Below are 17,997 nucleotides of genomic sequence, written 5' to 3'. Positions count from 1 at the left end.
TCAAGGGACGGTGCCTCCACCACCTCCCCGGGCAGCCCATTCCAATGGGAAATCACTCTCTCTGTAAAGAACTTCCTCCCAACATTCAGCCTATACCTAACCCCTGCACAACTTGTTTAAACACATATCATTTGGTCTCTTGTTCTTATCCTCATCTGTGCATTAAACTGCAGTCACAGTCTTACTTGACTGAACTATATGGGCTTTTTATGCATGGCTGAAAAGTGGTAACCTGTGCTAACTGCAATGAAGATGTGCCCCAAGCTATACTCATCATGAAATACAGATTGAATCTGATACTGCTGGCTCACTTCTGTTGTCTAGCATCCAGCAAACACTTGCCACCATTTGAAAGGTATCAAATCTCATAGTATCTAAAGGAAAGAGGAGATAAAAAAATATTTTTATAGCTTAAAAGCTATAAAAGGTACAAAAATGTCAGTCTTTGTACTTCCTACACAAAAAGAAGTTGTAATGGTAGTAGTACTTGTTTTTCATCATTTCTTCTAGGAACTGTTAGATTATGTTAGCAAAACCTGGAAATTTAAAAACTGTGCTAATCTAGAAGCTGTAACATTAGACGTAAAAGTATTTTCTTCATATTTCAGAGATTTGTCTGGGTGTTCCCTTCTCTCTCTGCCAGTTTAGCATCTTAATTACAGGGTCAGTAACACCTGATGTCATCAGTGGTCAATATACACCCCAGCACTGAAATAAAATAATAATTTGTAGCTATCTGTTGATTGTATGATGTAACACCATGCTATGTCATGACAAGTTTGCATATCTTAGAAGTCAAAGTTTAGGGTTTTTTTTGAAAGAAAACTTGCAAAGCCACACTGAATGGTTTGCTGTTGTCCTTTTCCTTCCAGTCTTCTGTCATCAGTACCCTTTTGCCCATTTTCAGTCACATTTGACAAGGGTGATATGGTCATGGAAGTACTTTAAATTCAAGCAAGCATGAGGGCAGCATGTAAGGCAACTTAGGGGAAACAGACCCTGGAAGTGCCCAGCTGAGGGAAGGTTGCAGTGCACCTACTTCAGGTGGTGTAGCAGGGAGATTGTATAAAAACAGATGCAGGAAAAATTTATAACTAACTGTGAGGTAGGTACACAATATGGACTTCATTACTGCTTAAGGAATTACTTGTTTATAATAGAGTTTTCAAACCTGATTGTGAAATCTGCACTTAAGGTAAATTGATGTTTTCCAGACTGCAGCCAGCCAGAAATGGCTATGATGTACTCACGCCTGTTCCTTTTAATTGCACTGTCTCCTCTGAAGCACAGATTATCATACTTAAACATTAATTGATGATCGGGCTAAAAGATTCCACAGGGAAGTGTACAGAAGACTCATGCTGAAACAAGTGAGAATTAAAGGTTACAGCAAGAAGAAAGAAAGCAGCAAGAAAATTTGTGGGAAAAAAAGACTGTCAAAGTGAATAGGTGGCAGAAAAAAGAGTAGAAGAGGAGGACAAAAATAACATAGAGAAAATGGCAGTGTTGTGGTATTCCTTTGTCCTGCTGTCTGACTTGTTCATGTAGCAAGGTTGGCAAGAAGAAACATGTGCTATCACTCACCCACTGCATTTCTTTCTGGCACCATGACCTGAATCTGCCTTATCAGTGGACTAGAGTGTTCAGGCACATGTTGTGTTGTGATAGTTTTGTTGCAAGTACATCAAATTTTGTCGAGGTATTTGTTTAGACTGTTGCAGTAAGAGCTTAAACCACAGTAGGGAGGTTCACTCATCTGCTGGAGTTCTTATCAGGAAAATATTTATTGATAAATACGACACTAAGATTCAAACATGAGCTTGGTGTTTGTCATCATCATTTTTCTAGATATAACATACTACAATATGGTAATAAAAGACAAGCCTATACATTTTGCTCTTTAAAAGGCTGGCTTTATGCTACTGCTTGCTGTACTGATTTAGAAAAAAACTTATCAGTTTACATCAAAATATTAATTTAATTCTGATTTAAAACAAATATCAGAAACATGAACAAAAATTGTGAAGTGATATAGCTGTAAAGCAGTATTTATACCAACACAGAGAAATATTTAGTTGATATATTGCTTACTTGGATAATTTCAATTATATAATTATTTCCTCACCCTTATTTCCATTATGTGTCTATATGTATCTGTATATTCGTCTCAGACTCTTAACTGTGCTGACAGATTTTTTTTTTTTTCACATGTGTCAGTGGGAATAACTGATCCTATTGATAGACAAAGCTTGAACATTTAGATTGGTCATTTATGTAGTCATTGTATAACTGAAATAGCTAATTTGTGTTAACACTTCTAGGAATGATTGTAAAAATGTAGTTAAAGGGTTTGTCCATTAAGTGATCATGTTTAGGTTTCTCTTTCAAATTCATTGAAAGGTTCTTTCACGAGGATATAAAAGCTCTGTATAAGGAGTACCTTTTGTTTCCCTATCTTAGGAAGTTTGCTAAAGTTAGACTTTATTAAACGCTTTTTAACAAATCACTTATTTTATATGACCTTTCAGTGAAGGAAAAGAAGAATTGTCTCAATCTTTTTGTCGCTGAGAACCAGAATGGTGTATTAAGTAGACTAGAATTAAAAAAAACAAACAACCATTTTTAATAAACAAATTCTGTTTATAATTTCATGAAAATGAGAAATTATAAAAGCCACATGCTTGTTTTTATGAAAAAGAAATTCTATGGATTAAAAAAGGCATGTAGAAAACACCATAATGTGCAGTTTATCAACAAAAGCAATCAAGCAAACATGTTCTGCCCCCTCCGTATTTTGGATGATATGATTAAGTCTGATTTTTGTAAAAGATTACTATAATGCTTGTAACTATCAGTACTTTTAAGGCAGTGAAAGATTTCTAAGGTCACTACAGATCCTCTGTTAAATATACGTCAGAATTCCTGTCTTGTCTGCTAGTGCAATTCAACCTTTAACTAAAAGTCTTCGAAGATAATAGTTTAGGTCTTTTGGGTTCCCGCTTAATAACTGTTATTATGGATGTGTTGCACTGATGCTGTTAAAAATCCATCTGATTGAAGGAAGTTAAAGCAAAGGCACATGATACCACAAACAACATTGCCCCAGGAATTTTTGGAATTACACATTGTAACTATATATGACTTAGACTGTTGGTAGTGGGTTTTTTTTTTAGCAATATGCTTGCATTCTGTATCAGGTGTAGTAGACAAAGGCCATTTCACATATGGCAGCAACTGGGGAGAAATTGTAGCAACATTACATCTTTTCATGTTTTAAAGATCTATTCTGTGAAAGAGTCAAGCCTAGAGCCCTAATTCTCAGTCGCAGCTTCATATGTGAGAGTAACTTATTTTGATGTCAATATTAAAAGCAGAAGGAAGTATGACTGTATCTAGTTGCTGTGAAGGAAAATAAGTTGTGTAAGCTCAGTAGGTTTGAAAAAGATGGGTTTGGTAAGCATAACCTACTAAATCATATAATTTTCCTTACCCTGTCAGAGAAGATTTTACTTTGTACTCAATAGTAACTGTTTTGTCTTAGCTGTATGTGCTTAGAATATGTCTATGTCTTAAACTAGTTGGTTAAGAAAATAATACTGATTGTAAGTATTTTAAAAATATGAAGTGAAACTATTCAAATATTTCATAGTTGGGTTATCAAGTTGCATATAACTAATTTGTGTTTTTTTGCAAAAAAATGAAGGAGGATTATTGGATCCCACTCAGTATATTTCACTTCTGCTTCCTGGGCTAGAAAAAGTATCAATGTAAATACTTTTTTGTCTTGGTTGCATGCAAAACAATTAGCATAAACTAATTTAATATAGCTATTCTGTGTGCTCTTAATCCTGATTCATATAAATATATGAAAAAATATGAATTTGCATAATCAGAGAAATCATAACTAGGATAATAGAATTATGTATTTCTTCATTAATAGAAGGTTCCATCACTCACAGTGCATCAATTAATTTCACTAGAGGCACAGACAAGGATGAGACCTGTATTACATGGCAAAAAGAATGGAAGTGAAAGCACTAGTAAATGTATACATCTATACTGAGCTTTATTTTTGCAATTCATGAACAATTAATTTTACACTCATAATCTTTCTGTTTATTTGTTCAGGAAAACGTTGCTGTTCCTCATTACTAGGTGTCCATTTTACTACTTATGTAGTGTTCTGTCACTAGGAAGAAGAGAAGTTCTGTTTTGGCTTTTATTGTTTTCAGCTGCCTATAGCTGAGGTCATATTTTAAGGATTAGTCTTACATATACCTATGTAACATGGTTGAGTTATGTGAGTCTATTGTTGCGTGAGGGAGGTGGAGAACATTGTAGGGAAGGATCTAGTATAGTGCGTATGTGAAGGAAGAAATGGTTCTTCAGAATTTTGACAAGTTGTAAGGTAAATTTGTATTAAAGGTGGCATTTTTGTTTTAGTCAGAAAATGTACAACTCAATAATGCTGTTACAACTAACTACTGAAAAGATGATCCAAGAACTTATCAACTGATGTTTATTCTAGAAAGGGATAGATTTAACACACTTATGTCACTCCTGTAAGAGTAATACCAGTGTAATCTTCCAAGTGCATTAGGTTTGTTATGAATCCTGCCTGCTAGCTTTAATGATAACAGAAAGGTAGGACACCAAAACTGCAGTTCTTTGCCTGCTGCTGACTCTGTTTTAAACTGTATTGTTAATATGTTTTTTTTTTTTAATTATTTTGTTTTGTTTTGTTTTGTTTTGTTTTTTCTTTAAATGAGTGCCAGGTAGTTCTTCCTTAGTGTTTTAGTTCAGGTAGGGTATGTGCAGTTCTGAAATGGTTCTCCCAGGCATCCCAATTTACTTTAGTTTGCACCTTGGGATGGTCTTAAAGCGACACAAACTGGATTCCTTTTGGAAGACACTAAATTGAGCAACGTAGTCCAGCTACAGCTGGGTGTTCAGTCACAGAGCCAGTCCATAAATAATATGAAAAAAGCCCTCTGAAACTCAAAGTGTGTACATCAGATTGTAAGCACCAACCGATTTACTTTACAAATTGGCTTCAAAGATTATTCACTATTTATCTCATATCGGTGTAAACACAGAATGAAGTGTACAGTAGTTCAGCTTTATACTTAACTTTCATGATATGTAATTACATTAATTTATTATTTTTGACACTATAACTTTGTTTCCAGGATCATTTTCAATCACAAATAAAAGTTAAATTTTGTTTTCATGTTGTGTTCTGCTATTTACACCTTAGCTGCTCAACTTCTTTCCCACTTAGTTAGCCAATAGATTTTTTTTCAATGACAAGTACTTCATCTATAGTTCTGAGACTAGAGCAGTTTATTACAAAAGAAATGAGCCTAAGTTGTGCCAGGGGAGGTTTAGATTGGATATTAGGGAAAACTTATTTACTGAGAGAGTGTTGAAGCATTGGGGTGGGTTGCTCAGGGAAGTGGTGGAGTTGCCATCCCTGTGGAGGTGTTACAGAAGTGTGTAGATGTGGCACTTAAGGATATGGTTTCATGGACATGGTAGTTGAGATACATTTGCATTCAATGATCTTAAGGGTCTTTTGCAGCCTTAGTGATTCTGTATGCCTGTGTATAATTACGTCTGTGCTGGAAGGGGTGTAGCAGTGTTTGGTGATGTATAGGTTTTATATTAACAAAATGCAAAAAATAATGACTGCCAGTACTACTGCAGTATTAGGTTTTTTGGACTTGTGTCTCTGTTCCTTCCCACTATTGGGTATTTACCTTGTGTGCTTGTGCTTAGAAGGATTGGGAGAACTAGAGGTGGATAACAAACGCAAATTGATGATGTTATTTTCTGTCCCCTGCACAATGTTAGTCAAGTTGCTGTGGGAGAACTGAGCACCTATTGTATAGATTGTTCAGGTGAGCCCTAAAAAAAGAGAGATTAATTTGGGGATCTTCCCATATCCTGGTTAAGTGGTAGAGGAAGAAATTCCATACTCTACAACATATAACACAGACTAAAATCTCCCAAGTCTAGATTCCATGCCCAGCAAGTCTCTTTTGGCTTATGGAAAGTCAAGCCTCAACTTCTGCCTTAAATATCTGCTGTCTTCTTGTCCAGAAGGTAATATGGTACCATAATAGCTGTTGTTGTCATAGTGCTTCTCTTCTGCATCTGTATTTGCATGATGGAAGAGGCAGATGGAGCTTTTGATATGTACAGTAATAATGAATGGGAAACTTTGCAGTGAGGGATATTTAGGTTTTAAAATAGCTTTTATAGATCAGATGTAAACATGAATTTTAGCATACTCCTTCAAGCCCCCACTGCATACTATATTTTTGCTCGATGCAACCAACATACTGTGCACAGTATAAATGCTTACTTTAGGAGGAGAAATAACATGCTTTGTGACAGGCAAAAAGAGAGCTGTAGTGGGAAGTCTTAAGTAGCTCAAGGGTTTTTATATTGGTGTAAAACATCCGTGCTGGTTTGTAGTAATGAAACGTTCATAAACAACTCCATTGAAACATAGATAGTGCTGTGCTTTGAAATCATTTGATAGTCTAAGCCTTCAATGAAACAGCCTTGAATAATCAGAAAATCATAACAGTATTGGAGTATCTTAGCATGTCTTTCTTATTGCCAAGTCAGAGTCTTTATTGTGCTAGAAAAAAACAGAAACATCAAAGTTTATACCATAATATTCTTCCTTACAAAGAGAAAATAAAACAGCTACTCTACTCTAGCTTCCAAATAAGAAACAATTTCCTAAAAGCCTGCTTTTGGATTTATTTGTTTTTAAAGAAGTTGGGATTTTAACAATAGGATAAAAGGCTTCCATGGTTCCTTTTCTCCTTTTTTGTTTATAAATATAACATCCACCTTTCCAGAGCTTGTGTGTGTATTTAATAGGGCTATAAAACTAAATATTCATGAGTCATGGAGTGCTTTTATCTTATATGAGGGTTTATACCCCTTTTCCTTACCACCACCATCACCATTTGAGAACAGTTTCTGAAGCGGTAAAACCTGCAGCCAAGGTCAAGGAAAGAGGCTTTATCATACTGGATAATGGCAGGGGAGATGACTGATGAAAAAGCAGCTGGGGCTGTGTTGTGCGTAGAGCGGAGCTACACTGTCTCAAGTGTGGAGTTGTGCTCTCTTTTGCTCTATTCCAGTTAAAATCGCTACCTCGTAATGGGCTTTTGTGTCTTTTCAGTTTCAGAACTACTATGCTAGATTGTGTAACGACTCCTAAGTTCTGCAATACCACAATCATGTCACAGCAGATACCATATACCAGAGGTTTTTTTTCAGTTTTACACATCTTGGTGCAGATCCACTGTGAAAATAATAAATACAGAATGTTAAAAAGGTGTAATTTCATGAAAATATGTGAAAATTTTTAATGTATTTGAAACGTATATATCTAAGGTACTTTGGATTTTGTTGAAAGAATTTTCTTGTGTGTGATGGTTTAAGACAGTCTGCTCTCACAATCAAGCCCCCCCCTCCAAAGATCAGGAGGAAAAGTAATGCAAAGAGATAAGGAGTTAGCTTAGCCTATTTACAGAAAGGCACAGCAAAGGCAGAAACAGCATCAGAAGCCAGGAATAAAATGATACCCTCCTTCCCTTCCCCCCAGCAAAATGTGCAGCCAGGCCAGTGAAAAACCCCCAAAAGCAGAAACCAGAAAGAGGAAGCCTCTCCTGTTACAATCTGAACTATAAGCTCCATGATACTTTGCTCTAGCGAGCACTTTTCACTTTAGAACTGGCGTGATGTCAACATGGTATTGAATATACATATGCAGCTTCAATTGGCTAAACCCATGACACGGTGGAAGAGTGTTAGATCCTTTAGTATAAGTATGTAAGCATTAAGTGATGGTGCAGAAGACTTGTTTTTTGCTTTAAGACCTGCATGAAACGCTTTTTGTGGATGATCTAAACATCCTGATAGTGCAAATAAACCTAGAACTTAATGGACTGATATTTCTGCATTCATGACTAATACTATCCTACCTGCAAGCTTGTCTTTGCATTAAGCAATAGACTAACTAAACAAGTTTGGATAACGCACCTTGTATTATTGTTGAGCTGTGTTACAAACTCCACTTTCTCCCCTGCTCCAGGATACAGACAAGAAAGTGTTTCCTTTTTTCAGTATTTAGTCTGTTATTTAGTTTTGTTTTCCTCCCTCCTGACTAGAATGTGCTTCAGTGCATGTAAGTTTAGAAAACCAAGTTTATGGTTGATTTTGGTAATTTTTCCTTGCAAAAAAAAATTGACATATTTTAATCTCCAGTGTGTAAAGAATTACAACACTAATACTTTACTGCTTTCATTTTTTGATAGGGCGCCAATGCCTCTGCTTTGGAGAAAGAAATTGGTCCAGAACAATTTCCAGTCAATGAGCACTACTTTGGTTTGGTTAATGTAAGTTTCAGTCTATGTCTTCATTGCTCTAAATCACAAGACTGTGAGTGAATGAACAACTAAAACACTGAAAGCTGTAGTACTGAATATAAAAACTTAGTGAAATGTGTTTCAGTATTCAGTGTATTTGTTGAAGTATGCTTCTGAAATAATTGTTAAAAAGGAACTGTTTGCTTAACACTTGATTTCATTTTAATAATTACAGGGCATTTAAAAAATAACTTTCCCACTGTTAAAATATAAATTTAAAAATAAGCTGTTTAAAATATGTAGCTTGTTTTTCATATATGTGTTGGGTTTAGGTTAATTTGAGTATTTTACTGAGAGAAATAAAATCCTTGTCTGTGAGAAGGAAAAAAAAAGGCAACAGTACCCTGTATCACCCGTTCTTCTGCTGAGAAATGCAACTAATCAAAATACAAATAAGACGCTCACTTCTCACACATTTCTCAGCTCTCAGATCTGTTCTGTTCCTTCTTTCTGGTGGTCTGGTCTCTGTGGCTGTATCTGCCTTAACTCTCTAATCCAACCTAACCCTTTTTCCTCTAACCTCCTTGTCTTTTTTGACATCTCACCTCAGATCTCCAGATTTATCATGTGAGATATACAGGGATTGATCTGGTTCTTTCTGGAGGGAGAGAAAGAGGGAGAGGGGAGGAGGTTTGGGTTGGGAGCCCTCCTGGGGACTCTGATTTCTGGGAGAGGTCTTGTGTTTCTGTATTACTTTTAACTTGTACATACACGAATGTTTACAGTTATATATGCTTACATATTGTGCTAAGCTCTAAATATAGCTTCATTCCTTAACTTCCAGATGGCTGAGCCTAGTCTGGGTGATTTCATAAGGGGGGGAGGTAACTCCCCAAACCATCACAATATGTCAATCTAAGTGAATAAATACAGTAAAAGGGAAAAAAAAATCTGAATTACTCTAATGATATGTTCACACCTGCTATTTGCATTAGGATTTTTAAAAATACTGATTCCAAAGAGTAAACAATGGTGGGAAGAATACATTGAATAGTTTAATTCCTTAAAAGTAGTGGAATTACTTAAATTTTAATATCTGGTATTACCCACAAAAAGTCTGTTGTTAGAAATGGCACTGTTCTGAAATTAATTATTAAATTATTTTCTTTATTTGGGCTTCAGAAAACACATCTTTAAACCAAGGTGGTTTAACAGGAGTTTTTGTCTTGCTTTTCTTGATGAAATTAATAACTTGTAAAGCTGGTCTGCTACTATAACATATGTCTCTGCCTCTAGGTTCTTAGCATCTGACATGGTTCAAGAGTCTGCAGTCCAAGTATAGACTGTGTAGTCAGTTAACACTCTTACTAATAAACTGACTTACATGCATCTCAAATGCCATAACTTAGACTTAGTAAAGTTTTTCCTATCTCATGGAAGTTTAAATACCTTCAAAACAGTACATTTTTTCGTCTGGAAAAAGGAAATACTGTAATTTAACTGTGAATGTTTGTTAATACTGTAGCAGAGCTTATGTTTTCCTTCAAAGCTGTTCTTTTCTCAAATCTGTTGCTCTGTTCACAGATAACTTGTTTCCCTAATTTCTTGGCTAAGTCCAAGGATAATTTAAGATTTAACAGTAAAATTGTTTTGTACACCTAATCATGAAGTTTTACATATTTTGTACCATTAAGAAAGGTTTCAATAAAGGACAGTCTTCCCAAATGTACAATGAGTATCAACAAATTCTGGCTTTCTGTAGTCCAGAAGGATAGGGAGATTTGAGGGGAGATTGTTTTTTAAGTCACTGCCCTCAAACCATACACATAAGAGTAAGGCGGCTAAGGTACCTCAGAGTGCTTTTACCTTTCTGTGTAGTACAGGAATGTTGCTTAATTTGGCTTTAAAAAATAAAGTTTTATGGACCAAAATTCTTTGAGATGTAGTGAATAGATGTAATGGAATCCATTTACTATGGCATGCTGGTACTGTGTATTTCAGGTACAGTGGTTAGCTAAGGAAATTGAGTCCTGTTGTAGCGTGAATGGGTTTCAGATTTGTTCTGCAGATGTTTTTTACTAACACAGTATCTGTATGCCTTGGATGTGTAGTAAGTTTGCAGAATTTAAATCTGTGAGGGAAAGGAAAATAGTGACCTCTTCATTAGCAAACTGTAGCCAGTGGCTATTGAGAAAGAGCAACAGAGCTTATGATAATTTAAAAAAATAGATGATTAGATAATAAATTAAGGTTGCTGTTATACCAAGAAGTCATAGAAATCACAAAATTTCCCTTCATTGATTTCTTTCTTTGTTTTATAGCAATTAAAAGAGGTGAAGGCCTTAGAGGTTCATTAACATTTACTGCTATTTTTTTTCTAGTTTGTTTATTGATTTTATTTCTTCTAACTTTGTCCAGAGTAATGGAAAAAATGGAGATAATGTGGAAATCGATAGCTCTTTTCACACTGCATGATAGCTAACCATTTGATGTGCCTGAAATGCAGGACAGGATTTTACAGGAAGGTGACAATTCTGAAATAGAGCTCTGTCAATGGTAAATGTGGAGTTTATCCAGAGGTACTCTAAAAGGCAGTAGAAGTGGGATCTTACCTTGTTGCCATCTTTGCAGTGGAATCTAGGAATTGTTCAAAGGATATGCTGAAAACATTGAGGGGTAGAGGAATCTAAAAAGGACAATTATGGAAAGCATACGGAAGACCAGATGGTTGATAGGATGTTTGATTCTGTCAATAAAAGCTCTAAATGGAAAATTCAGCTCAGACTTGAAAGGAAATGCCATTCACTAAATCAGCAGGAAATAGTTAAAATATGTGGTAAGATGAAAATGATAGTAATATGGTATAGTCCCATGAACAATCAGGAACAGCAAATCTGACTCATTCTTTCCCTCTAGAGTGCAGTAGTGCAAACAATTCGTATCTACGTGCTTCACAAAATAAAGTGGTGATTTTGTCTAATGAGTATGAAATAATGAACAATTTAAATTTTGTTAAGAGCTATTCTGGTAGCTCTTCAGCAGTTTACCAGACTTCTAAAGGAGCAAGTTTGGCTGTTTAATCTCTTGCAATGGATCTGTGTGTTTTAGAGAAATCCTGGTGTGACATTGCAAGAAATAAAAGTTGTCAGAGCTGCCAGTTCATTTGAGCTGGGAGAACTCCAGTGCTGCATGAAGTCAGTGTTCTAAGCAGATCTAAGTTTTTGCAGATCTCTTGTTAATTTTTGTGGATCTGTGGTTCAACAACCCAGCCTTAGTGTGTGGTGGTTTTGTGGCAGCTGTCCTGGCTGACAGTTTTAAGATACAAAATTCCAAATGATTGATTTTTCTTACCATCTTCTACCCTTATTCTGTGACAGACTTCTCTAAATGCTGTATATCTCTTTTTCCTGTGTAACATTCTCCTCATCACGTTAGTCTTACAATTTGTTACTCATAGATGCTACTGCCTTTTTATAGAAAATAGATATGAACGTTATTTTCACATTATACAGAATATATGTAGTGGGTATGGGTATGTGCTCTGTTTGCAGGGTGAATTACAGCAGCTGCAAGGTTGGATTGCTTGTTAGAGACCTTATGAAGATTTTTCTCACACTTGCAGTGGTAGATAATAGGTTTCACTGAAGGAGAGCAGCATAAAATGAAGAGTGACTATATCCACTGACGGCTCATGATGCCTTCACCGAGGTGATGGGGAAGGAATCATAGAATGACCTAGGCTGGAAGAGACCTTAAAGATCATCTAATCCAACCTCCCTACTGTGAGCAGAAACACCTCTCAACTAGACCAGGTTACTCAAGGCCCTATGCAACCTGTCCTTGAACATCTCCAGGGAGGGTGCATCCACAACCTCTGTGAATCGTAGAATCATAGAGTGGTCTGAAGGTCATCTAGCCCAACCCCCTCTGCAGTAAGCAGGGTTATTATCAACTAGATCAGGCTGCCCAGAGCCCTGTCAAGTCTTGCTTTGGATTATCACTTTCAAGTCTTGTCACCCTTGTAGTGACGAATGTCTTCCTGAGAGCCAGTCTAAACCTTTTCTGATTCAATTTAAATCCATTTCCCCTTGTCTTATCATTGGACGCTCTTGTAAAAAGTTCCTTTCCAGCCTTCCTGTAGGTTCCCTTCAGGTATTGGAAGGCAGGTCCTCCTGATGTCTTGTCCAGGCTGAACTATCCCATCTCCCTTAGCCTATCCTTAGAGCAGAGGTGTTCCAGCCCATGGATCATCTTTGTGGCCGTCCCCTGCACTTGTTCCAACAGATATGTGCTCCTCTTATGATGAGGACACCAGGACTGGATACAGTATTCAAGGTGGAGTTTCACAAAAGCAAAAGAAGAGAATCACTTCTCTTGATCTGTGGGGCTGCATGAGTGCACTGCTAGCTCATGTTGAGCTTCTCATCTATCAACGCTCCAAAGTCCTTCTCTTCAGGGATGCTCTCAACCCACTCTGTACACAGTTTATATTTGTTTGCCATGTTGGAGTGAGCTGGAGACAGGGTCAGTGATTACAAGACCCTAGGGGTCTTGCTTAGGGGCTGGAAGGAATCCAGGAAAGAGGGAGCATCTCAGTGTCCTGGTACAAAGAGGTGCTATGGATGCTTTTCTAACTGCCTTGTTCATATTGTGCATGTTCAGATTGTGCATTCTTTTCCTTTCGGTCTTGATGTGAAACTATCCACTGTACCTAAACAAGACATGTTTTAGTATTAAGAAAACTCCTGAATGCTAATCCTGCATCTTTAACATAAGAACAGAACTTCAGGAGCAGATTAAAGCAGTTATTTCTAACTTTGATCACAACTTGTAAGTTTTGGAGAATTCGATTTCTGAACTATGTGAGAAGCTCTCGATTTACAACTGAGTTTCTTCACAGTACAAGGTTACACTGTGCCCGTTTTGGTTGACTTCTGCTAGATAGATATTTTTACTTGGGAGCTGTGAAGTTAGTGGTGTTTATTGAACACTTTGATCTCAGTAAATGCAAAATATTACTAATAAATTAGATTTCATAAATGGAACACAATTATATACTGTTGTTCAAATTTACCTATTTTTTTCTTGCATCTGCATACAATATACCTATGAATCCTTTGCAAAACAGAAATAATGCTTCACTATCTTAAAGTCAGGAAGAAATTACTTGGAGAAAATTTACCTGTTTATTCATTCTGTTCTACTTTAGATTTAATTTTGCCTTTCTACAGTAATAAAATGCAAGCTCATAGATCTTTCTCTTGTTTTGTAGTTCGGGAATACATGCTACTGCAATTCAGTTCTTCAGGCACTTTACTTTTGTCGACCGTTTCGAGACAAAGTCTTAGCATACAAGAGTCAACCAAGAAAAAAAGAAAATCTGCTCACATGCTTAGCTGATCTCTTCCACAGTATAGCCACTCAGAAGAAAAAAGTTGGAGTAATACCTCCCAAGAAATTTATAACAAGATTACGAAAGGAAAATGGTAATTTTCTATCATTTTTTTTTGCATAATAACATCAATATGATTTACTTTGAGGTCGACATGGTGGAATACCTACATATTTGTTACACAGTTGTGCTGCAGTGCAGAGAGGTGACCCCACAGTAAGGGTGTAACCTTAGAGCTATTTGGGGAGAGAACACCTGTCTGTCTCTCTTAATGTGGAATTTAGTATGTTTTCAGTGGTTGTTTATGACATTGCTTGCTAATTTTACCTCTCTATGAATTGTATTTTTCACTGTAAAACTTTTGTTCTCTGTTTAAAAAACATTAGCCTCTGAGTGCAGGATTAGTCTCCTAAACTGAGTGTGTAGAAAGGATGTTAAGACTGTTCCTGACAGAGTCTGGCTTAAAAATAACACACATTTTAAAATCAATTTAGAATTTAAGCAGTATTTAGCTTCACCTACCTTTTAAAGGATTAATGAATTTTAAAATTACCAAGTAGTTTTGGCTCCTTTTTTAAAGTGTAATTGAGATTTCCAGAGATTTTTCATGTTTCTTGTTCTTATAGTTTTAATTGGTCAGAATGTTTTAAAAAATAATTTGCAGTTACAAGACAAATTAGAAACTGGTCCGCTACTAAATTTGGATACACTTTTATAAAAACATAAAATTTTTCTTTTAAAATAGCCCCTAGATTTAAATAAGCTATGAGATACCATCACAGGATATCAGGGGTTGGAAGGGGCCCAAAGAGATCATCAAGTTGAACCTCCAGCCATATTTAACACTGCTGAAGTAGATATGTTCATATTCTTGTAATATCTCCAAGACTTAAAAAAGTGTTTAAATGTTATGATGTCCATCTCTGTAGTAAAAACAAGAAATAAAATCATGGCATTCCTAATTTGAAGTGATCCCCCCCAGCAAATACATACCATGAGTTATCATAATATTGTATGACGAAAAGCTTTCAGGTATGATAGAATCATAGAATCAAACAAGTTGGAAGAGACTTCTAAGATCATCCAGGCCAACCTATCCCCCAGCCCTATCCAGTCAGCTAGACCATGGCACTAAGTGCCTCATCCAGGCTTTTCTTGAACACCTCCAGGGACAGCGATTCCACCACTTCCCTGGGCAGCCCATTCCAATGGCAAATCAATCTCTCTGTGAAGAACTTCCTCCTAACATCCAGCCTATACCTCCCCCAGCACAACATGAGACTGTGTCCCCTTGTTCTGTTGCAGATTGCTGGGGAGGAGAGACTAACACCCACTTGGCTACAGCCTCCTTTCAGGTAGTCGCAGGCATCAATGAGGTCACTCCTGAGCCTCCTCCAGGCTAAACAATCCCAGCTCCCTCAGCCTCTCCTCACAGGGCTTGTGCTCCAGGCCTCTCACCAGCTTTGTTGCCCTTCTCTGGACACATTCCAGCACCTCAACACCTCTCTTGAATTGAGGAGCCCAGAACTGGACACAGTACTCAAGGTGTAGCCTGACCAGTGTTGAGTACAGGGGAAGAATAACCTCCCTTGTCCTATTGGCCACACTGTTCCTGATACAGGCCAGAATGCCATTGGCTTTCCTGGCCACTTGGGCCCACTGCTGGCTCATAATTTATTGAAGGTAATGCAGTTTCTTACTTGTGCAGAAGAAAAAACGTCATTCAGTTCTTTGGGAAGAGCACATGTGCTTGTATTTTGATACAGTTCATTATGTCAGTGAATGTTAGCTAAAATGTGGGAAATGGTTCAAATGGAAAGCAGGAAATAAACCACAGGAGCCATTAAGTTCTTTTTGGAATATGTTCTTTTAAATGCTTAATTACACCATGACACTAAAATTGTAAGCAGAAGGCAATTGGAGAGTCTTTGCTAGAGAAGCTGGATGTGAAAGCTGAACTCTTGTTGGCTTTTTTGGTCTCTTCCAATGATGATATTCTCACCTTTTCTACAAATAAATGGCTGTGTGGTCAAGCAGCAATTACATGAGCTTGCTATTAAGCACTTATTGCAAAGGTATGTAATTTTGAGCTTTAGAGAAGAGTTAGTTAAAGAGTCAGGTAGGTGTGCAACACCAATCTAGAATCTGTTCCCTTCAGTATCTAGCTATACAAGGGTGGTGACTGAAAACAATCGTGACATAGTCCAATCTGCAGTGTTGCTATTCTTAACTTTATTCTCAGTGTCTGAATAAAACATACATGTATTATCTATAATAACCTTAAAGCTTAACTGTCTGAGAAGCAGCTTCTGACTGGAAGTCATCTGAAGCTATACTGCTGTGTTTGCTTAAATTTATTCTAATTATAAAATGAACAATGTATGGCTTTTATTCTGTTGTGCGTCATGCTAATTTACTGACTGGGCATGTAGCCCTGAGAGGGGTGTGACGGAATGACGTGAAGAACCTCTGAAGTGTTTTACCTCAAGACTTGTAGTTCTTGTTCAGCCTTGATTTACTTGTTTAAATAAAGACCTTACAGTTGTTCTGTTCAGAGTTGAACTTACTATTCTCAAAACAGTGTAGTAGTTCATTAAATAAATTACTTGGTTCATACTCTTGGCTGACCTAATGCACTACTTAACCTTTCCAAATGATCTAGATTAATGTCAAATTCACCCTACTTTGCTAACAACCCTTTTTTTTTTTTTCTTTTCTTGTTTCTTCCTGTTTGAAATTTATTCCTGGATGCCATCAAGTGAATGATAGGAAAGCTTTCATGTAGTCCCTATGTGCACTTTAAAACTTAAGCTTCACTGAGTATCATTTTCATTCATTTTTCCAGTCATGAGAGCTATCCTTCCACTGAAGGCCAGTCTCTTTGTATGTTCTTGGACTACAAGCAAATTGCTGGTTATAGTTAATTGAAATAATTGCACATTAAAATGCTTGTATGGTATTAGCCAGTGATATAGAATGCTTTTTAAATTGTAACAATTCCTAGTCAGAGAAAGAACTATTAATAAATCCAATTCAATGTCTTTACGTTTTCCTTACATTTCCTATTCCTAGTGTGAGTTTTTGTAGCAGTAGAAGGTTTTTCAGGTTGATATCCAAGAGACTGCAATAAATTATGTTTTCAGGATGATAAAAAATTAACATAAATAAGAAAGTAGACTTATATAGAAAAGTATCCAACTTTATGCTTTAATCTGTATCATTGCTGTACATCGTAAATCTGTCAGAGAAACTATTCCCTTTGCACTGAATTAATCCTAAAACTATTATGCTTAGAGATGTTGACAGAGGACACAAAGCAAAAACCATAGTACATCCATTATTTTCTATCCAAGTCCACCAGTAATAAAGGTGCCATATATATACCAGTCTCCAGAACCAATCTCCAGATATTGAAAGACAAATCTGTTTAGTACTTAAAGCCTTCATTTGAAACCTGTTTGCTCCTGCTGTGCCTAGAACTTTAGGGTAAGTCAACACGGCTTCTGCAAATGCTACCTTACTTAAAGAACCTTGAGAAAGAAAATAGGTTGTTTCATAAAAGCAGTATCTTTAAGTTTTCAGTTTGTTTTCATTGCTAGTATTGATGACATTGTGTTTATGACAGAAGTAGTGGGCTTAAAATCCTAAAAGTGAAAATAAATTAAAACAGTGTTTTGACCATTTATTGTTCATGTTCTTCTTGTAATAGAACATGCAGCAAATGAAACATTTCCTATCATAAACTCTCAGTTCAGTTCTGGAAAATGCCAACATCTAATGCCATTTGAGATGCCCTGTGTTGTCCAAGATATTGACAGAAGCTTGGCAGAGATAGCATTGCCTCTGTAGGAGATCCAAATCATTGTGGATTGGCATCTGGAGGCTGGACAGTAGCAGCTATAACATTTCAAGCTGGCACTCTGTGTATAGATAGTTCAATCATGCCATGGTTTTCTTTCAGAATGGTTCACTCCTATTAATTTTGATCAGCTGAGAGATTTCTGTGAATGTAAGCTGACTTGCCCTCCTCTCTTCTCACCCCCTATATTTTTGGCTGAGTTTATGGAATATGTGTTTTTGGATTGGTGTGTTACATATATTGTCATGAACGCTTTAAGACATGAAATAAACACTGGTTTTGAAAGTTGACTTCTTTTAAAACCTTTTTGTAGTCTAGCACTAAATGATTAATGAAAAAATATCCATTGTTTT

General features: G+C 36.5%; 1 protein-coding gene across 1 annotated transcript in view; it reads left to right on the top strand.

Moving 5' to 3' along the window:
• Nucleotides 1-17,997, top strand: part of USP12 (ubiquitin specific peptidase 12) — a 33,483-nt gene that overhangs the window by 2,419 nt on the left and 13,067 nt on the right. Inside the window, exons 2-3 of the mRNA XM_064172324.1 lie at nucleotides 8,343-8,423; nucleotides 13,666-13,879. Coding sequence (XP_064028394.1) covers nucleotides 8,343-8,423; nucleotides 13,666-13,879 — 295 coding nt within the window. The remainder of the gene's footprint in view (nucleotides 1-8,342; nucleotides 8,424-13,665; nucleotides 13,880-17,997) is intronic.

This window comes from Pogoniulus pusillus, chromosome 3, assembly GCF_015220805.1.
Source record: "Pogoniulus pusillus isolate bPogPus1 chromosome 3, bPogPus1.pri, whole genome shotgun sequence".
In the NCBI taxonomy this organism is placed as follows: Eukaryota; Metazoa; Chordata; class Aves; order Piciformes; family Lybiidae; genus Pogoniulus; species Pogoniulus pusillus.
Note: the sequence above shows the minus strand (reverse complement) of the source record. Positions and strands in the feature narration are given on the sequence as shown.